At 47.3% G+C, this 26,034-nt stretch overlaps 1 protein-coding gene and 1 long non-coding RNA gene across 3 annotated transcripts; both read right to left on the reverse strand.

Moving 5' to 3' along the window:
* Window positions 1-6,161: 6,161 nt before the first annotated feature.
* On the reverse strand, window positions 6,162-7,537 carry LOC136522504 (homeobox-leucine zipper protein HOX28-like). The gene is made up of 2 exons (XM_066516313.1): window positions 7,003-7,537; window positions 6,162-6,900 (listed from the first exon to the last, which is right to left on the reverse strand). Exons 1-2 carry the CDS (start codon window positions 7,294-7,296, stop codon window positions 6,412-6,414), a joined length of 783 nt encoding a protein of 260 aa, XP_066372410.1. The 5' UTR covers window positions 7,297-7,537; the 3' UTR covers window positions 6,162-6,411.
* A 7,345-nt stretch (window positions 7,538-14,882) lies between these two features.
* Window positions 14,883-24,475, reverse strand: LOC136522483 (uncharacterized). 2 transcript variants are annotated; one of them, XR_010775913.1, is made up of 4 exons: window positions 24,051-24,475; window positions 23,884-23,939; window positions 23,710-23,788; window positions 14,883-16,273 (listed from the first exon to the last, which is right to left on the reverse strand). It is a non-coding gene; the product is annotated as an uncharacterized lncRNA (long non-coding RNA). The 2 variants fall into 2 exon arrangements; XR_010775912.1 differs by having other exon boundaries at window positions 23,710-23,939.
* Window positions 24,476-26,034: the final 1,559 nt, after the last annotated feature.

The following is a 26,034-nucleotide window of genomic DNA, read 5'->3' on the forward strand; positions in this document are numbered from 1 at the left end:
TCAAAAAGTTGCCAACTACAATGTTTCATAACTTTTGGAGATCTACAATTTTTATTTAGGAAGTTTTTCCATCCGAGGTCTTTTAAAAAATTCAAATTTTAAAATTTTCAAATTCAAACGTCATTTTTGCATGACAAAATGATTTCAAATCAAAATGTTGCCAACTACAAAATTTCATAACTTCTCAAGATCTACAAAGTTTATTTTGGTCATTTGTTCATCCGACATAGTGGTAGTGACATTGTTCACAAATCATATATATCTCTCTTCTACTTTCATGAAACTAATATGAGACATATATTTTATGAACAACGTTATTGTCGCTTTGTCAAATGAAGAAATGACCAAAATAAACTTTGTAGATCTTAAGAAGTTATACAACTTTGTAGTTGAAAAGTTTTTCATTTGAATTCATTTAGGGCCTCAAAAATTGATTCGAAAAACTGATTTGCCGAGGGCCAAGAAAATGCACACGGCAAAATGCCTCTTTGTCGAGTGCCAAAACATAGGCACTCGGTAAAATATGGCTTTGCCGAGTGCCAGAAAAAAGGCACTCGGCAAACTTAAAGTAAATTGCTTGTTTGAGGCCCTAAATGAATTCAAATCAAAAAGTGGTCAATTACAAAGTTTCATAACTTTTTGAGATCTACAATTTTCATTTAGTAAGTTTTTCCATCCGAGGTCGTTTGAAAATTTTGAATTTTAAATTTTAGAAATTCAAACGTAGTTTTGCATGATAAGATGATTTCAAATCAAAAAGTTGTCAACTACATAGTTTCATAACTTTTGGAGATCTACAATTTTCATTTAGGAAGTTTTTCCATCCGAGGTCGTTTGAAAAATTCAAATTTTAAAATTTTCAAATTCAAACGTCGTTTTTGCATGACAAGATGATTTCAAATCAAAATGTTGCCAACTACAAAATTTCATAACTTATCAAGATCTACAAAGTTTATTTTGGTCATTTGTTCATCCGACATAGTGGTAGTAACATTGTTCACAAATCTTATATATCTGTCTTCTACTTTCATGAAACTAATATGAGAGATGTAGATTTTATGAACAACGTTATTGTCGCTTTGTTAAATGAAGAAATGACCAAAATAAACTTTGTAGATCTTGAGAAGTTATACAACTTTGTAGTTGAAAAGTTTTTCATTTGAATTCATTTAGGGCCTCAAAAATTGCTTCGAAAAACTGATTTGCCGAGGGCCAAAAAAAAATGCACACGGCAAAAAGCCTATTTGCCGAGTGCCAAAACAAAGGCACTCGGCAAAATACATCTTTGCCGAGTGCCAGAAAAAAACACTCGGCAAAGACGTATTTTGCCGTGTGCCAAAAAATAGCACTCGGCAAAATACATCTTTGCCGAGTGCCAGAAAAAAAACACTCGGCAAAGACGTATTTTGCCGTGTGTTTTTGTTTGCCGAGTGTATTTTATTTGGCACTCGGCAAACACGGTCTTTGCCGAGTGCCCGATAAAATACACTCGGCAAAGACTCCGGCACTCGGCAAATCGCCGGTTTCCCGTAGTGAGTATAATAACATGTTGTAAGCAGGCCGAGGGCTGATGAGGTGGAAGAGAGAGAAGAGGAGAGGGATGAAAAGCGGGCTGTTACAGCTAGCTTAGACATAAGAACTAAGAAATTTTGTGAGAGAGACAAGTGAGCCATATATTAATAGTGAAGAGTTAACTACTATATGAATATACTGAGAGATAGGTTGTAAAGATCCTTACAGTCAGCAGCCGGTTGTATTATTCCTATGAAAAACTCACACGGTATGGTACCACAATGTTTATAAAAATAACATTTTTTATTTCATATATAGTGTATGTGTAGTACTCGTAGCTCTGTACTCCCTCTGTATAGTCCGCCATCTTAAGTCAATCCATCTTGAAGTTTGACTAAGTTTGAAGAAAAAAGTGGTAGTATCTACCACAGCTAAGATGTAAATTATATATGACATTACATTTCATAATGTATCTAATGAAATTCATTTGTCATCGTAAATACTATTGGTTTTCTACGTTATTGTTTATTTTCTATAGACTTGTCAAACTTAGGATGGTTGACTTAGAACATCTGAAAATCCATTATATTTTACAATTGACGGACTAGGCTCATCGCATCATAGGGAGTGCCAATGTACGAGATGACTGATTATATTTGCAACCAAGGGCATTTTAATTTGCACCTAAGAAGAAGAGGAGGAGGAGGACATGTACATAGTACATACAAGTTGATAATATATAGGAGTATGTTGGCAGGCCGACATAGGCGTGTTGTGAAAACCACTGCAGGGTGGGGTGAGCCATGATGGGCGGGAGAGGTGAATGCAAGTTGATGATGATTACTTAAATAATAATTGCAGAACAGAGCAGAGCATGTAATTAGGGCAGCTGGACCGATGGATCGGTCGGTAACTGCTACCTGCTAAATAATTGCATGTTCCAGGGGGGCACATGGCCACCCCGGGCCTCTGGCGGTAATCATTTCATTTCGTTTTCGGCCATCATCCTTCCTACAGAGTGCAGATCCATCCATCATCATCGTCGATGGGTATGTATATATGCTGGCCTGGAGAACAGTGCACTAGTGTATACATGTGTGGTATGCGTATCCCAATAATTGTGTTCGTGGGAGGTTACATGCCTGTGCCTGCCTTCAGCTTCTTCTTTAATCCTTTGTTTGTTTGTTTAGTAAAGTACTGCTCTGCCTGTTGGACCGAATAATTTGCTAGCTCGATCTCATGTACTAGTAAGCATTGCTATGATATATACACTAATGGTGCCTGAACATGGAGGATTTGTGTATGACTGGGATCAGATGGCTATCGATCATTTGATCTGAGACGACTGAATAGCAATGTGCACGCTACTAGCTCTGACAGAAATCAGCATTACAAGACAAATATACATTCCCTAGCATTTTTCCTCCCCGCCTTGTTTCACTTTCTTCCCTGCTTATTTAATTTCCTTTTTCCCAAACTTACTTATATTACACAAAAGAAATGCTACATTATATATTGCATAGTCTCTCTAGCACACGCACCTTTAATTTATTTGAAACATGCATGGCAAGAAATGCATCGTGGGAAGGGATAGAAGCTCATAGAAGAACCGCAGCCAATGGAGTGGAGATGAGAGGGACACAGACACCCCGGCCCGCCCATCCAAAGCCGTTGCGTTGGTGGATCGAGCTGAGGTCCCGCTAGCGTCCAAACGAAACAGCGCCCCCGCCCGTTCCGTTCCGTTCCGTTCGTGCCGGCTGCCGCACGTCGTCGCCAGCCATCGCATGCCCCATGCCCTAGCAGCCACACAACAAGGCACCCGAGATCTCTCCGACAGCCCCGGCCGGCAAATCCGCCGGGTCGTCACGGTGCACGAATCACGAGGGAGAGCAATGCGTGGCCAAATGGCCGGCCGGGTCGTCGTCGTCGTCGCTGCGAAGCAATACACCGGCAAGGCAATACACTGGCAGGCTAGCTAGGGTAAGCTAGGGGCGACTGGTTGATTCTAAATTGCGTAGGCGGCCAATGCATGCATGGACGGACAGGACAGCAACAACATGGCCGTACTAAACTAACACGCCAAGACGTACAGCGGCCATGGATGGCCGGGGAGAGGGGATCGGAGGACGACGACGAGATGAGAGAGAGGACACGGACGGGGTGGAGGGGTGGTGGCGAACCACGTGGGCGTTGCCGTTGCGTCGTGGAATCCCAAGGCGGGCGCCAGCGAGGCCCGGCGTACGGGCATGTCGCCCACACGTGCAAACGCCGGTCAGCGGCGGCCCCCGCCCAGCAGCTTTTATCTTTGTCTAGTGCCAGTCAACATTCGATCGGCCCTGTCACCACGCCACTATTCTATTTCCCCTTTCTCTCCTTTTCTTTTTGCCTTTTTATTTCTTTTAATAATAGAGTATACTAGACCTTCGTCCCTATAATAGAGTAGGAGTACTATATAATCTTCTCTTTGTTTTTTAATTAAGACACTATCTAGCACATATAAAAGCATCTATATTTAATTTCCACAAAGAAGCATTTTTAGCATATACTCCGTATACATAGAGGAAGGTTAGTAGAGTTTTCATCAATGTCATTGCTATTCAATTTGCAAAACTATAAACGATCACGCAGAACTATGGTCTCTTTTAATTTGGGTGGAGCTCTATATATACAGTAGTAATAAGGAGAACCATTTTTATTTTTTTCTTATATCAAAATGAGTCAGTAACAGGTGTACACAATGTAGCAAGAAACCGGAGGCATGCCAAATAGGAGTAGAACCTACTCGCCCTCCGTCCCAAAATATTGGGCGTTTTGGCTTTGGACACAGAGATTAAGAAACAGTGAAAAAGTACGGTGCATAAAAAACAAGAGGGAGGTAGAGAGAAATAAAAGTAAAGATAGAGTATTGGGAAAAAAATTTGGAAGAAAAGAAAGGTGTATAGGAAAGTGAGAACGTTAAGTATTTTGGGACAAAATTTAAATCATACAAGATCAAGTATTCTGAGACGGATGGAGTGTATATATATAAAAGAGTTACTCTATATAAAATGTACCAACAGAATGAAGACATGTTTATTGAAGACTACAATATACATATATGCATATACACAGCGGGTCGGCCCTAAACGACAAGGAGAGTGGCGGTTTATAATGTCACCAACTTGCCGTGTTTTATATTCGAATAACATGAAAACAAGTTAAAATAAAATAAAGCAGTCCTGCCTAGCTCTGATTTGCGTTGCTTGAACCCGGTCAGTTTCGGGGCGGCTTCGTCGTCGTCGTCGCATGCGCGCTCGTGCGCCCCCGCCGGCATCTGATTCTACCTCCATCATGCATCCCGCTCGATCAGCTCATGCATGTGTTCACCAGCCGGTCGTGTCTGCCTATCTGGCTGGCTATTAGCTCCGATCCATGACCGTCGCTCGCCATGGCTGGAGCTGGACTGGGAACGGCGGCATCCACGTGCAACGGAATTTACAACGGTCAGTCGTACATACCAATACCAGACTAGTGCCGCCGCGCCGCTGCGGCTGCACGCGGGCAGCTCCGTCCTGTGTCTGGCTGGCAATGCCAGTGGCATTGGCATGTTACCGGCCTGCTGCTGCGTCGTGGCCACGCACGACGTCCACGTCTGCATGCTGTGCAGTGGTTGATGGGCGAGTGAGGCGTGCAGTGCAGGGTGACAGCGTGCTCTTCTGGTGCAGGCTCGGCCGCTCGAGTTCTAGCTTCGGCATGGCAAGTTCCCTGATAGCTGCATGCCTGCAGTCGGTAACTCGGTATGCATGCATGGTCCATCAGCTATAGGGCGTACGGTCTGAACCTGAACTGCTTTCCCAGCCTCGATCAAATCATCACATCAAACAGCAGAACTGTACTGTCCGAACGCAATCATCAGCACCGGAAAGCAAGTTTCAGACACCAACAGATGCATGGTTTCAGACTTTCGGTCATAACAACTGGCCGTGGATAGTGCCTGGGGTAAATGTGTGTGTTTATGCTGACACTGACAGGGAAACTCCTACTTATCGCTGTGTCAAAAAAAAAATCGGAGGAATCAATGCAATATAACCTGCTGCCACTCATTTCCTGGAATCAACCTAGATAGATATGTGTATGTGCCGAGTGTATATCGTTCTTCACTTCTTTTCTGCGGTTAGATGATAAAACCAGTTACTACTGTCATAAGTCACACTAAGATATTTACTCCCAACTTGCGTTGTTCGCCATCTGAAAATTGACTCAGATGATGATGGTACACCATCTGTCCACCTTTACATACTTCTAAACCAACTTCCAATGTTGATTGTCTCCAAATGAAGTTGATCGAGCTGTTCAGAAACCAATAGCTTGAATCCCTGTTGCTAAAGACAGGGATTGATTGTTTAAACTTTTCTGCTACCACTTGAATCAAAATGATTCAGCAACTATATATAGTTTCGAAAATTCCCTTAAGGGCCTGTTCGGTTGTCTCCGTTCCAGGCCGTTCCTGGCCGGAACCGATCCAACGCTATTTAAATTATTGAAGGAAACTCAGGTGGGAATCGTTTCGAACCCCAACCGAACGAGGCCTCAAAAAGATAACGGATTGCAGAACGGGGCATTGGATTGATTAATTAGAACTGTAATAATAAGTCTGTAATAATCAACTCTGGTAGAGGGTTAGCTCATCTACTGTTATTAATTTCAACAGCTTTTCACATGCATGGATACACATGACATGCATCCTCAGGGGAGCTCATCAACCGATCCCAACCTTGTTAAAAACATTTGCATGAATTCCCATCTAATAAAGATACAGAAAAAAAGTTTAAGCTTTAAGGTTCAGCTACAACACTTGCTTTGCAGTTGCAACTTGGCCATGCATTTCCATGGCGTCGCCAGGACAACGACTAAGCCTGCCTATCTGGCCGCTCTGACCGCCTTTGCGAGCCCAGCTGAGGTCCCGTACACTGCGGCGGCGGCTGCCCCGGCGTCTGTGAACCCGCAGAAGAACTGCCGGTGGGCGGTCAACGTCGCCGCCGCCGCCGGAGACGCCATGCTCCCACCATTGGCAGCAGCTGCTGCGGCGTGCGCGTGCGCGGCGGTGATGTTGGGCGGCGACGTGTTAGACGAAGGGGATGATGAGGAGGCGACGCGCCTGCAGGAGAGGCACATCGTGAGGGTGGTGAGCGGGGCCGCCGGCGCCGGCGCGGCGCTGAGCGCCCTGAGCTCGGCGACCTCCTTGCCCAGGCGGCGGTTCTCCTCGGCGAGCTGCTCGCACCAGCGCTTGAGGTACTCGAAGTCCACCTCCGTCTGCTTGAGCTTGGTCCGGGCGCGGCGGTTCTGGAACCACACCTCCACTTGTCGCGGCCGGAGGGCCAGGCTGCTGGCCAGCGCCACCTTCTGCTTCTGCACGGGAGAACGATCGAGCGAACAAATGATCAGCCATGCCGTTCTGGCTGCAGTGTATCCTTGTTCGGAACGACGTCTTATTGAAGAATGAAGGCTTACCGGAGTGAGGGTGTGGTGCGTCTTGAAGCACTCCTCGAGCACGGCGGCCTGGTCCTTGGATAGCCGCAGCTTCTTGCGAGCGGCCCCGTCGTCGTCCTCGTCGCCGCTGCCGCTGCCGGCCGACCTCTCCGCCGCGGCGCGCTTCCCGCTGCCGCTGCCGCTCGACACCGGGCTGCGGCGGGCGAGCACCTCAGCTCCCTCTCCTCCCGCCGCGGCCGGGCTGGCCTCCCGCTCCGCCGCCGCCGGGATGACGGCATTGCCGGGGTGGTAGAAGCTGGGCTGAAACGCCGCCATGCCCAGGGCCGAGACTCAGCCCAGATCCAAGCTTTGAGGCGCCATGTTTAATTTATACTATCACCACCCCAAAGCTACCTAAGCAGCAAGCTAGCTAGCTGAGGAAGACGTAATCGTTGCTGCACCGGCCGCCGGAGTTGGTGAAGAAGGAATGTGCGGGAGGTGGGGTATAAATAGAGGGATGGATCGAGATCGGTGGGAGGAAAGAGACGAACTGTAGGATGATGCAAGTGGTCGACAATGATGAGCTGGGCGCTCGTGGGGTGGATCTCCATGGGGGGACGACGGGGATTTCTTTGATTAGCGGGCTGGAGATGGCAGGCTTTGACCCTTGAGGGCGCACCGGGGCCGCATCAGCGTTAATTTGCTGGCTAATCCAGGTCCACAGGTGAGATTACGCTAGATAGACTCCATGTGATGTGCTGCTACGTCTACGTGTGGCGTCTGGCGACCGGGCGAGAGAGAGAATATTTTTCTGCAATGCAGGTCACAGTAGTAGTACGATCGATATATTGCAGTTGCAGCGGGGGCGGGGCAGATCATTCGATCAGCGTGATAATGCGGTTGCGTGATTGCACTGGACAGGAGTGCCGGTTTGCGGTACCTCTGTTCAAGAATGCGTTGTCCTGCCGCCCTTTCAATCCGTGGCCGTTGAGGTGGCTGGCTGGTTACCTTGTGTTGTTTGTACCTCTCATTTTTGCATTGTATCGCCAAATAAAATTTGTGGCGAAACTCTTGCCATCCTTTTGAAATAATAATAATAAAACATTGTATATCTCATTTTGGCCTGGTATGTAATAATATGAGAAATGTTAACCTATACTCGAGTGTTCAACGCTCGATTTCTCCGCCGCCTCCTACCGTGCCCGCGCCAAAGAGGAAGAACAAGCCGCCTAGGGTTCCGGCGAGGAGGTAGTCGGCGTTAGGGTTCCGCGCCCTCTCCGACTCTCCCTCTCTTCTTCGCCAATCCCTGCAGGCTTAGAATGGGGTCCGGTCCGGGGGGGGGGGGGGGGGTGGTCAGGCTAGTGATTCGGTGGGTACGGCGGGAGGACGGCTTAGGGTCCAGGTCGGGGACGGGGCGTCCATGCCTCCATGGCCGAAGCCTGCCGTAGAATAAGGGGAGGGGAAGTAGGCGGCGAGGGCGAGGACGGAGGAAGAAGAACAGTGGGCATCGGAGGAAGAAGAAGGCGTGAAGAAGAAAAATGGATGCTCACAGCCAGGAAAACAACCAAGTGCTGCGTAGATAGACTCAATAATATTACTTTGTCTGACCACAGAGAGTAAATGTCGGTGCAGAAAGTGACCAACACGTAAATATTTGTAGTTTTGCCGTACGTTGTGATCGGAGGTGGCCTAGCACTCAATGACACAGGGTTTATACTGGTTTAGGCAACGTGCCCTACGTCCAGTTTGAGTCGGTCGGTGACTTTATTCTTGAGCCCAGGTGCTCGAAGTTTGCAGTGGGGTTACAAACGAGAAGGAGAAAGATGGGGGGTACAAGAGGTCCGATCGGACTCCGGTCGGAAGGGCCGAGAGTGACGGGAGCCCCGCTATGAGCTAAGTGTTTGAGCGTGTGCTTGTGATTTGAACCTGGCGGTTCTGTTGTTGTGTACTAGAGAACTTGATCGATCTGAATCAACTTAGCTGTTGGAAGAGAGCGCATCCCCTTTTATAGATGAAGGGGATGGCCTTACAAGTGAGAGGGAGAGAGTACGTTCGCTGCTAAGTCTTGCTGCCTACGCCAGTGGGTACAAGATGATGGTAGGCGCCCACAATATTGTTGAATGTCAGATGCACGTGGGAGGTTGCGTCGTCTTCTTCAGGTATGGCAGATGTCGGTACCTGCTATACTGTTGATGCCTAGAGGCATGTGAGGGATTTTACCGTGGTCGCCTTCTACGGTAAATGCCGGCGCCCGCAACACTGTCGATGCCCTAGAGGCACGTGGGGGAGCCTTATCGTATTTGTCTGGTACGGGAGTTGATGGCGCCCACAACACTGTAGGGGAAAATATCGGCGCCTACAACACTGCTTGCGTTCTGTCATGCCAGGGAGGTCACAGGGTACTGTCCTGTAGGTGTACAGGGTACGGTCCTTGGTATTTGCGGTTGACTTGAGTGCGCTACCTTATCCTCTTCGTCCGTTTCCTGGTCCTTACCGAGCGGGCGTCTCCGGTCGGTTGGTCCCAGTCGGCTCTAATTGCACCAGCCGGAGAGGAGTTGTAAGCAGGGGTTCGGTGCATCCCCGGTCGGAGAAGCGGGTTAGAGTTGGAAGTGGTGTTTGGCCAGGCCTTTCGGTCGGAGAGGCCATCCGGAGGCGGGCTGGAGACCGAAGCGAGCGCTCTGGTCGGAGAGGCTGGCCGGAGTCGGAAGCGGGCGCCGTTCCTCCTCGGTCAGGCCTTCTGGTTGGAGATTGGATCGCCCTTCTGGCCTGTCATTTAGGTACTTGGGCCGGCCCAAGAGCTACGCGTTGTTTGCAGCGTTCGTCTGATGGGCCGAGCCTTTGCAGGGAAGCCGGTCCACGAGGGACCCCGGGTTTATGAACCCGACAGTAAAATACATGAGCTCTGAACTTGTCTTGCGGGACAATATGCTGTCAAAATACGTTTTTAGGTCTGCAAACTTGTCATGGGATGGCATCATGTATCTAGAGGCCCTTGAGTAGGGGTAGTTTGGGGGGAATGTCTTCTACAAATCAACTACTCGGGCTGTGAATGAAAATGGTCCATGTAGATCGTCCCTGTCTTACTTTGATTGAAGGGTCCTCGAACCCTACGAGATGTGCTTGGTGGCACTAAAAGAGAGAGAGAGTGTGTGTGTGTGAGAGAGAGAGAGGAGCATAGAGATGGAGCGCAAAAGACCGACTTGTGGGCCTTATCATTGTTTGAGACTCACTGGTCAAGACCTATAAGCCATGAGGGATCTTCCAAAAGGCTTGCCACATCAAAGAACGGAGTAGATCACGATCGTATGAACTTAGATAACACCCTATTATAGGTTTGCAGATAGAAAAGTGATATTTTGAATGTTTAGAACCTAGATGACACTATAGGATAAGTTTGGTGACTTAAAAATGCATTTTCAGAGTTTTATAGACGTGGATGACACCTTAGGACAAGTTTGGGACCGCCTACACACATTTTACTCAATTGCAAATACAAGTGCATTTAGGTTTGTCATGAGCCAAAACTTTCAAACTTTTTTCTTTAAGGCATATAGTACACCCACATACATGCGCACACACACACACACACACACACAATTACACACTCACCCAATATTAAAGCAATGTTGATGGGCACAATACGACAACTCCACGATAAATTGGAGACTCGAATCTAGGTGGGTAGGTTCTACCACAATAACTCAATTTCCAATGTTTTTCAAACTTAGACTAGCAATACATATGTAAATATATTATCTTAATTAAAAATAGTAATGTATTATAAAAGTTGGTTTCGTTAATGAATATAAAAAATGCCATTGTTGTGTTGTAAGCTATATGGACTGCAAAGTCCCCAAGTAAAGCTTACTTCATATATATATGTGCACAAATAGAATGCACATTTTATTTTTAAAAGAGTAAAATGCACTAGAAGTCCACTAACTTTTTAGAGGGTGCCATCTAGGTCCATCAACTCTCAAACTGTATTTTTTGGTCCCTAAACTTTTTAAGTGATTATACTCACTGGAGGTCCATACCCCTTCATTCTATGTTTTCATTTGCAGAAATCCCCCTATGTTTCCTTTTCATATGTGCACAAATAGAATGAAAATTTGATTTTTAAAAAGGTCAGAATACAAATTACACACCACTAGATTTTACTTCCCAAGTTTTTTAATCCTATGACTGTAACGATAAGTTACACTTCTCCGATCACAAAACATAGATTGACAATATCTAAAATATCTTTTTAATTTCGACCATCATCTTTACTTTTAATTTGAGGGTCGTAGCTTATATATATCAGCATCAGAACCAAATGGAGCTTATCATTTATCACTCTATATAGACAATATCATGACAATGAAGTGGTGGTCCATTATTAGCCCTTTAATAATAAACTTCAATAATCTTTCCATTAATCGAATATAATCGTACGAGATTCCATATTCTTATTCTTCCTTTAGTCGTTAATTGTGTGCACAGTTGTTGTAGAGTACGTACTGTACTGATCATGATAACTCAAAACTTAAACAACCTTAGATGATGATGAGGCAGACAAGGAGTAGTGCTCCGTCCCAAACTAAACGAAAAAAGCAATAGCAGCAGCATCATCAGCAATAGTGTGCATCGTAAGCAACATATAATGGTGAACTAATCATGCACGCTCTACTAGATCGATGCTGATTAATAATCAGTATGTACTTAGTAGCTTAATGATGGTGCCCGACAAAGCCATGCTGTGGAGATGATGATGCAACGACTAAAAGGCAAGCATACACTAGCACCATCACGTACGTGCGTGCGTGGGCACGCATGCAAATGCATTATATATATTTGACGATGATGGGATGGATGGATCTCGCTCGTATAGCATCGATTCTATGGTTAGTTAACCACCAGCTCAGATAGATCAGGAAAACTGGTAGCTTTGTGCATGTATGCTGATTAGTCAGTGGTGGGTCCACGACGACTAACTGTCAGTAGCCCTAACGGTGGAATCATTGCAAGGGGGCGACCTGCTAGCTAGCTCGGAGCAGAGGGCTCACATCACATGCACGGTTCCGGGGCTGCCTGGCATGCAAGACTGGCCACATGTGCAATGTGTTCATCAGCGTACTTTCATTTCGTTAATTATCATGCCAATAATCAAACGCCTACTTGTAACGGTTAGCTAGATTAATCATGCATATATATAGAGTTGTACTGTTACAACTAATTAAGGTGCAGTTTTTTTTTATAATTTCAAAACATGATACAAACATAGACACGTACTTGTATAGATATACATACTGATGCACAACCGTTATATCCTGTAAGTATTTCCGAAAGACTGACATTGTGGTGGATTAACCGTAAACATCATGGTCTACCACTGAATGAAATGATAACGGCATTTCTTTTCACGAAAAATCTAGAAAGATGCAAACTCTCATAACAAAAAGGACTTAAAAATCCAGGTAGGATGATTGTACAATGAGGAACCACAAAACAACTAAGCCTGTATTTATAAATAAAGGGGCACATAGTTAACAAAAACAAACTTAATAATTGTGGCGTTGATAGTCGTTGCCGAGTGTACGTGCGGCTATGATATTAAATACTATATATAATATAATCTAGTGTATTTGTATATAGGTGATGGATTTAGTACCAAATGATTCTTTCCAGCAAGCAATTTGATAACTCAATTATCTAGGAATCTCAATGAAATATGTGGTCTACAAATATGTGGTCAATTATTCAAGGCTCCGATCCATTAATCCACATGTGCAGTCCAGATCTGCAGAGGACATGGGTAGTACAGAGTACAGGGTATTATTCAAGGCTCCAGCGACGACAGCCAAGGACACGCTAGCTAGCTGGAGTATTATTTGTGTCTCATTATTTGTATATATTTCCATTCCTCTATTTTAATGATTGCTCGACGTCGTTTATGCTTGTGCTGATGATTATTGGCAAATAATAAGAACAACAATAATAGCAATAACAACAATAACAACAAGAAAAAAATTAATATATATTTATATATCTCTACCTAATATAAATAAAAGAAGTTTTTTTTTTTGTTCCGGTTGATATCACTTACAACTGTATGAATTAGAATGACAAATGTCCAAGCATGATGTGCAGTCCGACTCTGAAATGAACTGGAATACAAAGCATTTTTATGGTCCGTCATCCTCTTCTTTTTCATACACGTTAGAGAAACCGGCATGCAGGCACAAACAAGCTATAACTTCTCTTGCAATGCACGAACTATTGAAGGGAACAACGGGAAGGATGGAACGAAGAAGCCTGCGAGCGAGTGAGGTTGTAGCAGCACGCAGTACGTCGTTGCAAAGCAGGCAGGCAGGCAGCATGCAGGTCGATAGGCGCCGGCGTGGCGTGCACATGCAGGCGCCGGGGAATCCCGAGGCACGCCAGCTTGGACGGTTGTACGGCCGCGTCGGGCGCACGTGCGCCATCCCCGCTCGGCTGCGCAGCGGGTCCCACACCTCCCTCCACTGGACCCGGTCGACGACGGTCAACGTCACGACTGGCCCATCATTTGATGATGAGTCTAAGAAAATACGAGTAATAATACTATACGTATTTTGCTAAAAAATAATACTATACGTATAACAATATTCTATAATTCTTGTTTTTTAATATGTCAATTATTTTTTTTAAAACAATATCTATAAAAAATACTATGATATATTTATGATATCGAATACAAATCAATCATAGAATCTATTTTCTAGTATAACCTATTTAGAGGCATAATAGTTTATACTATTTTCTATAAATAGAGTTATTTTTTAAAAAATAACTTGGTTTGAATCTAGAATTATATGTATTTTTAGAATTATAAATATACCTATTTAATAATTTTAATATATCAACCAATTTTAAATTTAACCATATCTACAAAAAAAAAGGTTGTCGTAATATTTATGATACCGAATATTAATCAAGGGATATATTTTTATAATATAAGCTTATTTAGAGCAATGTTTTCCTAAACGCTAAACGGTAAACAGTCGGTCACCTACCGTTTAGCCATTATTCGGGCTAAACAGTCCATTAAACAGGCTAAACGGATAATTAAACGGGGTAAACGGATGATTAAACAGAAATGGAGCACCACCGTGTAGCGTTTATACGGTGTTTAAGCGGGCTAAACGGTCGTTTAAGCAAACAGTGATTTAGAGACTTAAACATTGATATTAATAGTATTTTCTATAAATTTAGTTAAACTTAAGAAAAAATAATTTGGTGGGAATCTTAAAATTACTTTTTTTAAGGAAGGAGGTACTATTACTATACTTAACAATATGACCTACATGATTGTTCATGACTAATTATTACCGTTGCAAGACACATTTTCCATAAATTCGAAAATAGGCTTAATTTTAATTTGTGGACCCATAAAATTAAGCCTATTTACGAATTCGCAAATGACCCGCCATGCATCTCTGCTGGTTAGAGGTGATTGTTCATTCACTACAAAATGACACCCCCTTTTGCAAACGCATATATACGTTGCTAAAAGTCCATATATGCGTTGGTGAAGTCTATACCAACGCATTATTATGCGTTGCCAGAAGTGGTGTTGCAAGGGTCTATTGCAACGCTTACATATGTGTTGGTAATACTTACAAATAACTGTTGCAAACTTGCAACGGATATTGATGGCTATTGCAACTGCTTACATGTGTTTGTACTGAACTGCAGCCGAATGGTTTCTATGGTTCATTGCTACGTATAGTTTGGATTGTTGCAACGCTTACATGGGTAACAAGGAATAATAAATCATATAATGAACATTAATATTGGAAATTATAATTTGGACCCAAATAAATAAATAATCCATTTGCAATATAATGGAAAATTAGGAGATCATCTCACACATGAGAAATAAAAAACTCAGCCATATATTAAGCAATTGTTGCGTTACAATGAGCACCATCTGAAAAATCCAGGGCACATTTTTCTGCTTACAACATTCATATGGGAATAAAATATACAAAACACAAATAAGCCATCTACAATGCCACCAACCATCCATTCATCACGTGTTCCTATTTCATCAATCCTGCAAGGAAAAAAGGTGCAACATATAGTAATTATACAAGCGTTTTGGTACAATACTCTAAAAAACATCCCTACGTATGAAATGTTATATATGAAATTCACAACATTATCAACAAAACTAGCTCCCATCGAAATTACAGGAACATGATCTCAATAAGGTCACACAAACTGTACTAAAAAGCCATGACTAGTTCAATCATGTTCTAGTGTTTTTCGAAAAGCAATAGGAAATCTTCTAGTAATTTGATCAAATCTGCTCTTCTTTGAAGAATAAACATCATATATGCAATGCCACAACCACCACTGCGCCTCTGCAACTGCAGATTCAGAGAATTTTTTATCAGCATATTTCCAAAGTGAGCCAGTCATTAATGTCTGAAGTCATAGTAGAATTAATCATGTGAGGATTCAGATTCTAGGTTTACATGGCAACACACTTTCAGTCTAAAAATGAAATGAGTCCACCTTGCCATAGTTGCATGCCTGCTCTGTTGGTACATTCTTTTTAGATGATTCCAACTTAGTTGATTGTTTATCATACAAACTAACCTCACTGTACTATTGTAGAAATACATCATGTGACCCTGCACCTTTATGATCTGCTTAACATCTTGGATGCAAAGGAAAATAGGTAAATCTTTCAATGTACAGTCCACGCCAAAAATATAAGAAAATTAAAATTAGAATGGTTAATATACTAATCTTTGACTTGCAGAGTTGGATTACATCTCAACCTTAGCACAGTGGAGTCATACTACAATTTGCATACAGGTTTAGAGCAGAAGCCCATTACACTTCAAAAATAGTGAAAAATAAATTTAATCCCAAGTATTTTACTGAAAACATGCTGAGGGAAGTTAGCGTGCTACCAGATGGAACAAATCCGTGAGCAGTGTCTCCGAAAGGAAAATTATGTTTAAAACACACCTTCCAAATACTCAAGACTATGATTGTTGATCTAGAAGACTGATACTTGTGTTAGTTTCATGTACTATGATGCATGATACGGACCTCTCTCGTACATTAATAATACATTATCTAGAAGCTAGACTAAATTACGTACAGATTTGTCAATATATATTTATATAGATCCAGGCAAGTGTATATACTGGGAAAAGGGTTTGGCTGATCTTGCTAGATATTAAATTTTATTTATTACAACCTTAATTATTCAATTACATTGTACCTCTATATCAAAGCAGAAAAGTTCAGAAGATATGCCTTTGTCTGCGGTCTGCACAAGTTAAAAGAAAACGACGATAGCTCTATGTCAAAGCACTAATAATAATCACACATGGAAATATAACAATTCACGAACCATCAGTCAGAGAATAGTAGATTTTCGGAGTAGGAAAATTATAGAAGTAAAATAAATAGGAGATTGCTCAATTTCTTCCCATCTGGGATGTTCAGCGGTCTTAGATAATTGAGTGAATGGAACCGTTACGCTCCTCTCCTCCGCCCCCACCCCCGCCCCCGCCCCCGTACGCCGCCCACCAGCCCAGATCCGCCGCCGCCGGCCGCGGCCCCCGGTCCCCGCGTGTTTCTACGCGCTCCCCTCCCCGCGGCCGTCCTCCCCATCCCGCTAGCGCCGCCCGCGGTGGCTCATGGCCACAGATCGAACAACCCTACGCCGCTGCTCATCCCGTACGCCGTCTCCCCACCATCCGGGCCCCGGTGCGTCCGCTGCGGCGCACGGGGAGTCCTCTGCCCCCTTTCCGAGGCAACTTCTCCGCCACGGTGCCACCTCCGCCGGGTCCGCTGCTGCTGCTGCCGGGTCGGAAAGGACGGAAGGCACGTCGTCCCGACGCGTTAGGTTCGCCGCTACCCTCTTCTGCCGTCCGGGGAGGCGTTCTACCCCACCAGCGCTGCGCCTGCAAGATCCTGCCTCAGATCCGCGTCGGGGAGGCGCAGCGCTCTTTCCTGCCGGGCTGTCACCTCCAGCTATCCAGTCTCCGCCCGGCTTTGGGGGTGCTTCCCCTTCCCGAGGGGGGAGACCCAGACCTGTCACCGGGGCGTGGCAGGGGTCCGGTGCGGCGCATTCAAGCGAAGGTGAGGAGGGCTGGTCTATGGTGCGCCCGCGATACTGGTGGCGTCTCCCCGGGTTCAAGACCAAGGCGCATTCAACACCCTCAACCACCCAGGTCACCTCAGCGCGTCATCACCTCAGTGTGGAGCTGCTGCGGCGCTTGCGAGGTAAATGCTTCCGCTGCCTCACCCCTGGCCACGCCGCGGCGACCTGCAGGGACCCGGTGCGTTGTTTCTCGTGCGGTCCGCTAGGGACATAAAAGCAATGTGTGCGCTACAAGATTTTCAACCGCCAGGCAGCAACCATCACCGCCCAAGGCTGCTCCACCTCCCCTCGACGAAACAAACTTCCCACCTCTGCAAGCGAGCGGCATGGCCAGGCCTGGGGACCCCTCCGTCCGTCCCCTGGACACCTGCGCAGTGGCTCTCTCCGTAGACTCAATGGACCAGGAGCTCGACCGCCTCTCCATGCATGGCATGGTGGCCTAGCTAGGGGGGAACCGCCCGGTGGTTGAGCCGGAGATCATCAAGCGGGCCATCTGCCACCAGTTTCCGGTTCGTCCGGAAGATGTCTCCGTCGTCAAGGCACGCGCCCGAGGACTTCTTCGTCGACTTCAAGCACCGGCACCACTGCGACGAGGCGGTGTCGCGGGGGACCTTCCCCTATCGCAACCTCGACATCCACACAAGGCCATGGCAGCTGGTGACACACGGAGAAATCTGCGACCTCAAGTTCCTGCGTCCGCCTATGCCTCGAAGGCATCCCCCTCCACGCCTGGAGCGAGAGCATTGCCAAGAGGGCGGTCGCTAGAGCTTGCGACATCGACTACGTTGAGAAGACCTCGCTGGACCGTGCCGACACCAGGGCGCTCTGCGTCTGGGCCTGGACGCACAACCCGTCCGACATCCCAAAGGTAACCTGGCTGACTTTGTCATGCAGAAAGACGGAGGCCCACTGTTCGCAGGATACCCGTGGCCGCCGGGGACTCACCTTCAGGGTGCTGGTGCACCTTGACTTGGTGGAGGACCCTCCGGGCAGAGACGGCCGGGCCGCTGCTCCCCGAGTCTTCACGTGGGACTACGGGATCGTGGATGGAGAAAGGATGCCGCGCGACCGCCACGACCCTCCACCGGCTGACACCCAGTGGCGGCAACCGCGACGACGACAGCGACCATCGTGGGCGCCGTGAACGCCACGGGGACAGGTGGTACTCGCGGACTCACCCGCAGCCTGTCGCTGGGCGCCAAAGGACCGCGAGCGGGAACGCTCAGCGTCCAGGCACGGTGGCCGCCGACACCACAGTCCAGAACGTGGGGGTCCGCCGACGACCACTGCACAGCGACACGGACGGCCGCGGGGATCGCTAGACGACCACAGGCGGTGACGCGGCTCGCAAGGGTGCACGGCAACCGACCCAAGGCGACGCTGCAGATGCTGGCACGGGGGCTCGACAGCACCTCGTCATCCACCCACCTGATGCCCTCCGCAGAGCCAGGGGACGAAGCAGGGAAAGGGCGACCCATCGTAGGCCGCACAGGCGTGCGCGCTCGGAGCCGAGGAACACGACGTCGCGCTCAAAATCACCGTCGCCGCGCCTGCGCTGCAAGTCACCAGGACTTCAACGGACGCAACGGCAACAACCACCACCCGTCGCCAAGTCCCTCCCAAGGTTCGTGTAGAACAGAGTCAATGCGACGACTTGCCCGTCATCCCTTTGGTCTCTGCACCTCCAACCTGCGAACCGAACGACCCTCCAGTTGCCGCTGCACACGGCACATACGAACCAACTAACGACTCCTCTTCGGGGCACCTCACCGGAAACGTATCTCCTACTTGTATGAATGAACTGCAGGTTCCCCCCATCGACGACCGCTGACGTCGTGACAGAGCAGCGTGCACGCCTCGTGGCTGACCGACGCTTCCGCATGGGCCAGGTCTACGCCAGGAGGCCAGGCCCTCTCCGCACGCTCCCGTGCCCACACAAAGCAGGCCAGAAACGCCCAGGTGGTGCGTTTCCGCCCTGGCGCGTCTACTCCAGGCGCCGTGTCCGCGGGATGTCCCGGCAACTAGCCCCAGCCGCACACACATGGCAAATGAACTTCAACAACTACGGCCGGAACAGAACGCCAACGACGAGGAGGTAAACAATGCTGGCCAAACGACGAACGCCAATGATGCACTGGTATCTGATTTCCTACAGGGGATTTCACAAGTCCCTGCCTCCACCCATCTTGCAGGTCCAGCCGCGTCAGCACAGCACACCAAATCGACGCAAGAAGCCCCTGCTACCGGCGCGAAGAAGCGTCCGCATAGCCGCCATGAATTGGCCAAGGGGTGACACCCAAGCGAGGGCCAGGCTTAGTGCTGATGAAAAGACTGGGCATCCTCGACATGGGAGGACTCAGCCATGATGACGTGTTGCTGCGCTACTTCAGCTTGTACAAGGGACCACTTAATGACGACGCCGTGAAGGCAATGACGGCTCTTGTGTGGCCTCGACGCCGAGGAGGCGCTGCCGCACGCCTAGATGACTGCTGTCGCAAATGGGTTGCCCGTTGTAATAATGGTAGTAATCGTTTGCCACTGCGGAAGCTCTTCGAGCTCCACATCTTTTGTGTGCCGCTTGGGTTCGACGACAGCCAGAGGCCTACAGTCGCCATCCCACCCCACTGCAACAAACCGTCAGCTGGTAGTTAGATGTAGCAAAAATTCAGCGAGCAGGGAGCAAGTGCTTTGTATCGTCGTGCCGACAGCCAGCGGCTTTCAGTTGTATCGGCCACTACGAGTTGATGCTTTCGTAATCTGTGTGTGCTTATGCCGCTGTGGGCTTAACTCGATGCCTATTGCCTATACTGAACCAACAAATGGCTTCCGACTTGTCCTACTTCCGAAGAATTATTTTACGTAGGGTACCATTAGTTGACATATGGCACAGCTGAATTGCCAGGTACTTAATTGGAACGTCAGGGGGCTAAATGATGGCGCCCGACAGGACTCGGTTCAGTGAGCTCGTGAGAACCACCGGCGCCACCATTGTATGTTTACAAGAAACAAAGATGCAAGCTATGGAACAGTAATGTGGTTCGCCGAACAGTCGGAGCGAAATTTGAAAACTCCTATAGTGTGCTCCCGGCGGAACAAACACGTGGAGGCATCTTCCTGGCGGTCAACGAAGACTTCTTCGACCTTTCCGACATTGCACTTACCGCGAACACTATAACCGCGCAAATCAACATGAGGGCAGATGGAAAAAGGTGGCAAATTACGGTGGTATATGGGCCGCAAGGGGAGGACGCCAAACTTCAATTCCTCCAAGAACTGAAAAACATTCCGCCGCCGGAGAATGATAGATGGCTCATCCTCGGAGATTTCAACCTCATCTACCAGGCGGAAGATAAGAACAACGCCAATCTCAACCGACGTCTCATGGGGGCATTTAGAGCGACGATCGATCATTTGGGACTCAAAGAAATCAAGCTAAATGGCCGCAGATTTACCTGGAGCAATCAACAGCAAAACCCCATGCTCACTAGAATCGACAGACTACTATGTACCCCCCAGTGGGAGCTGTCCTTCCCATCGTGTTTCTTGCACTCCCTTCCTTCGCTCATGTCGGACCATACACCGCTGCTACTCCAGGGACAACTTGACCACAATCACAGCACTTCCTTCCGCTTTGAAAATTACTGGACTAAGATGGACGGCTTCCAAGATCTTGTTCACGACATTTGGAATAGACCGGTCGCCACCGCTCTCCCGATCAAACGCTTACATATCAAAATGGCGCGTGTGGCAAAAGGTATCAAGCGTTGGAAGAAAGAGAAGATAGGGGATACAAGGATGCAGCTCGCCATAGTGAAAGAAGTGCTACTACAATTAGAAGCAGCCCAAGAGCATAGGTTGCTCACTGCCATAGAACTTCACCTATGTCGCCGCCTCAAAGCCCGTAGCACTGGACTCGCGGCCATCGAAAAATCAAGAATCAGACAGAGATCAAGACTAACGTACATTCGCTGTGGGGATGCTAACACAAAGTTCTTCCACACTCGAGCAAACGCACGCCGGAGAAAGAATTACATACATTGTCTACATACGGATGGGGGGGTCGCGGTGGCTCATCAAGAGAAAGAAAAGGTCATTCGTGAGTATTTTAAAAATCACATTGGCGCCGCGACGCAGACGAGTTTCCACACTAAATTGGCAATCCCTTGGATACAACCAACACGATCTCTCCGATCTAGAGTTGCCTTTCTCCCAGGAAGAGATAAAATACAATATATATTCCATGCCTTCCGACAAAGCACCAGGACCGGATGGTTTCATGGGGGCCTTTTTCAAAGCGTGTTGGGAAATCATTAAGGATGATATAATGGCGGCACTGAACAGCCTATTCAACTTGAACGCCCAGGGCTTCGAATGGCTAAATTTGGCTTGCATCATCCTCCTACCCAAAAAGGCAGATGCAACAAGAGTTACTGATTTCAGACCCATCAGCCTCGTCCACAGCATTGCGAAGATCTTCTCTAAGGTGTTAGCAAACAGACTTGCCCCCCGACTCAACCAACTTGTCTCCAATTGCCAGAGCGCATTCATAAAAAAGAGAAGCATCCATGATAACTTCCTATACGTCCAGGGCGCGGTTCAAAGGTTGCACAAGCAAAAGATACCGGCTTTATTCATGAAACTAGACATCCACAAGGCTTTTGATACGGTTCATTGGGGGTACCTGCTCGAGATTCTGCAAGCCCTAGGCTTCGGACAACGATGGCGCGAATGGATCTCTATCCTCCTGCGTACATCCACTTCCACACCCTTGATTAATGGGCGACAGGGGACCCCTTTTAGCCATGCCAGAGGCGTCCGTCAAGGAGACCCGCTCTCACCCATGTTATTCATCCTTGCTATGGACCCGCTTCAACGGCTGCTTGACCGGGCAACCGAACATGGGGTACTCACCCCCCTACCAATCGCGGCGGCAAAATGGAGAACCTCCATGTATGCGGATGATGCCGCCATTTTCATCAGCCCCACAAATGACGATGTTCAAGCCGTCAAAGCCATCCTGAACGCTTTTGGATCATTCTCGGGACTACATATCAATCTACAAAAGAGCTCGGTGCACCCAATCAGCTGTGCAGACGTTGATCTAGACCAAGCCCTCTCACCCTTCAACGGTCATAGAGGGACCTTCCCTTGCAAGTACTTGGGCCTGCAACTACACATCAGAGCACTTGCAAAAGATACACGTGCAACCTCTCATAGACCGTATCGGGCAGAGGTTACCCAAATGGAAAGGAAGATGGCTTAACAGAGCGGGACGTCTCACTCTAGTAACATCTGTCCTCTCCTCCATGCCAACCTACCACCTCACAGTGTTTCCTCTAGCTGCATGGGCTAAGAAAAAGATTGACAAAATCAGAAGATCGTTCCTATGGAAGGGGGAGGAGAACGCCAATGGTGGACACTGCCTTGTTAACTGGCCAACTGTTACCAGGCCAAAAGATCTGGGTGGTTTAGGCGTCATCGACCTTGATAGATTTGGGAGAGCCCTCCGGTTACGATGGCTTTGGCAGGAATGGACTGGACGACCACAAGCCTTGGAACGGCTACGAGCTTCCATGCTCTGATGATGACCGTCTCCTCTTCAACTCCTCAATCATTATAACTTTGGGGGATGGTGCAAAGACTAGTTTTTGGCACCAAAACTGGCTCGATGGACACGCGCCTAGGTACTTAGCACCAAACTTGTTTTGCCTAGTTTCAAGGAAAAACCGAACGGTGAAACAAGAGCTCCGGAACAACAATTGGATACGAAAGCTACAGAGGAAAATCACCTCCGCTGTCCACATTGAGGAGTTCGTGTCCCTTTGGATACGAATACAAGATGTGCACTTGCAGCAAGGCGCCCAGGACACCATCACCTGGCGGTGGACCGGTGACGGGAAATACTCCACCCGCTCGGCCTACAGGAATACAGTTCAGAGGCTTGCTCGCCTCATTCAGTACAGAGTTGATCTGGAGTGCGCATGTGGAGAACAAATGCAAGATTTTTGCCTGGATCTTAGTGCAAGATAAAATTCTAACGGCACAAAACCTACAGAGGAGAGGGTGGCCACACCATCAACAATGTGTGCTCTGCAATGGCCCTTTAGAGACCGGCCTCCACCTATGCCTAGGTTGCCCCTTCGCGAAGGGGGTTTGGAATCATATCCTATCGTGGGAGAATTTCCCTCAGATCCAGCAGCAACCCTAGGTGCAACCCACCGATATCAGATCATGGTGGGAAAAGGTGACGACGAAAGTGCCAAGATCAGAACATAGGAGGCTGAACGGGGCACTAATCTACACCTTCTGGAACGTTTGGAAAGAAAGAAATAGGAGAATCTTCGACAACAAGATACATACAGTGCTGCAGGTGGCCTCAAAGATAAAGGATGATATAGAGCAAAGGAAGAGAGCAATCGATTATGGGTAGCAGATGACCCCTCTCCGGTGGGCCGGGTGTTTTAAACGCTTGAGGGGGGGGGGGGGGAGGGGAGGTTCTTTTCCTTTCCTCGACTACCTTAGTTTGTACATAAACTATCTTTTTCCCACTTAATTGAAAGGCAGAGCTCCTGCCATTGCGTTCAAAAAAAACTTACAAAATAGTTTGTCCTCATCTCTCCAATTACAGGTAGTGGCGCTGTTAATCAGCTACTCCATGATAACTCGTGACTTCCCCTGTAAGATGCTATGCAATTATCACAAATGCAAAACCAAAGGTGATTGGGGATCGGTCCTGGACATCAGAAAAGAGAGCTGGTCGGGGATCGGACCTGGACATCAGAAGAGAGCTGCAAAACCAGAGTCCAGAGGCGATTGGGGATTGGACCTAGACATCAGAAGAGAGAGGTGATGAGGGATTGGACCTTGACATCAAAAGAGAGAGGTGATTAGGGATCCAACCTAGACATCAGAAGAGAGAGGTGATTAGGGATCCGACCTGGAAATCAGAAGCGATGGTGGTGGAGACGGATTGGTTGAGCCCTGCATCTGCTGTTGGCCAGCGTCGCCGTCATCGGATCTCTTCCCCTGGACCCTGTTATCTTATTTGTGGCAACTCCCAATCATGCTCGCCGCCGAGACGTTCCCCGGAGAGGGCGGCAGTCTCCTACTTGACTGGACCATGGACCCGCCTACACTCACCGCCAAGATGACCGGTGAGGGTGCCGAACTCACGTTGTTGCGGGCTCCGCCCTGCCGCAGCACCTTATCCACTCAAGTGCTCGATCAACGCCGGTCTCTATGTCTATGGCTGCCTCTCCAAGCGCTCGACGGAGATTAGATCTAGTAATATATATGGTTTGACGTGGGAGAAAGAAAAGGGGAGGAGACGAGAAGTTTGGAAATTGGAACGGTGGTTATGGCCAGTGGGAAGCGGGGAGGTGGGATGCGGGCTGACGTTGTATTGCTGCAACGCATATTCGTAGCGGGGCGGTGCTAGACATCTGTTTCAATACGGGGGTTTGTGTTGTAGTGATTACGCCTCTCGTGCAGCTACCTAGCGTCCTAGCCTACCTGTAAACTGCTTGTACCCGGCCTGTAAGAGGCGATCGAGCAGTCGCTAACTGACTGCATATATACCTGAAAGTAGGTTCGATCATATCATCAGTCGTTGCATGCAAGTGGCAACGAACACACGTCATAATAGTATAATACTAAGAGTCAGTTAGTTGATTAGGACAAATAATTAGCTTGATCAGATAGATCGATGCATGCAACCCTACTCTTAGCTGCTAGCTACCTATTATATTATATGCTCTCTGTGTATCTTCGTACGTACAATTTGGCCCGACAAGGCCATGTTATCCAAATCATGGTGGGCAAATACAGTTTTGCTCATGACGACATCCATGCTATATGACTAACTATGACCTGCAGCAGGAGCTGGCTGGTTGGCTGGCTTTACCAGCTGATGATCCATGACCATGAGAGAGATCGATCGATCGGCTTCTCGATCGCGAGCTAACCGCTGAATCATGCATTGCGGCTGCACATGGCCGGCTTTGGGTGGTGCCGCATGCTTAATTATCATCATTGTGCATTTGTGCTGCTGCATATTACTTGCACATGATCGATGAACAATTCCCGGAAACACGCCCACCGGCCGTGTATACAGTACTAGCACACCATATTCTTACAAAGGTTCTTGTCTTAGCAACTTGACCTATTCTTTTCAGGTGTTTTTCGGCTCAGCCCGGTCGAGCTGCTGCAACCACAGGCTATGAAAAAATAGAATTGATCATGTTTTGGAACCTGTTTTTTTTACGTGACATCTCCTAATTATTTTTTATTTATACTTGTTCTACTTTTTTCTGTTCTGACTTGGTTATTCCATTTAGCTGAGGCATTAATGCTTTTTATGGAAGAATGATAATAAAGGGTTTGAAGTCTGAACAGATGTATTCAATATACAAAAGGAGAGAGATGATTCAAACACTCAATAGTTCCTATAACTATACTGTTTTTAGCCACAGTATGAGTAATATGCCACCCGTGAAAACCAGAAAGGTGAGACTGAGGGACGATGGATTGAACGACGTAACAAGAGTTTAAGTATCGAAGGTGTAATAATATACATACTACTACTATGGTCAAACATATAGCTTCACTACTACTATTTTCTTGCTCAATTAAAAAATGTAGGGCATATTAGGTCACCGCTGTCTCCGTCACCTCTGCTACCGCCTCTAGCACTAGATCCGCAACTCCCTGCCCCCTTCTCCTCCTACTCTCCAAGTTTGGCCGTCCAAGAGGATGAGACAAAGGCCAAGTCCACGTGCACTCACCTCGCTGGTAGCATGGATCTTGACACCAATGGGGATCGAAGAGGGGGTGGAGTCAATGGGGTTGGGAGGCGAGGTGTACAGATGATGAGCTCCCCTCACCGAATTCAGGGCGACAAAGAAAGATCTACACGAGCTAAC

Source organism: Miscanthus floridulus, chromosome 18 (assembly GCF_019320115.1).
Source record: "Miscanthus floridulus cultivar M001 chromosome 18, ASM1932011v1, whole genome shotgun sequence".
NCBI classification, from domain to species: Eukaryota; Viridiplantae; Streptophyta; class Magnoliopsida; order Poales; family Poaceae; genus Miscanthus; species Miscanthus floridulus.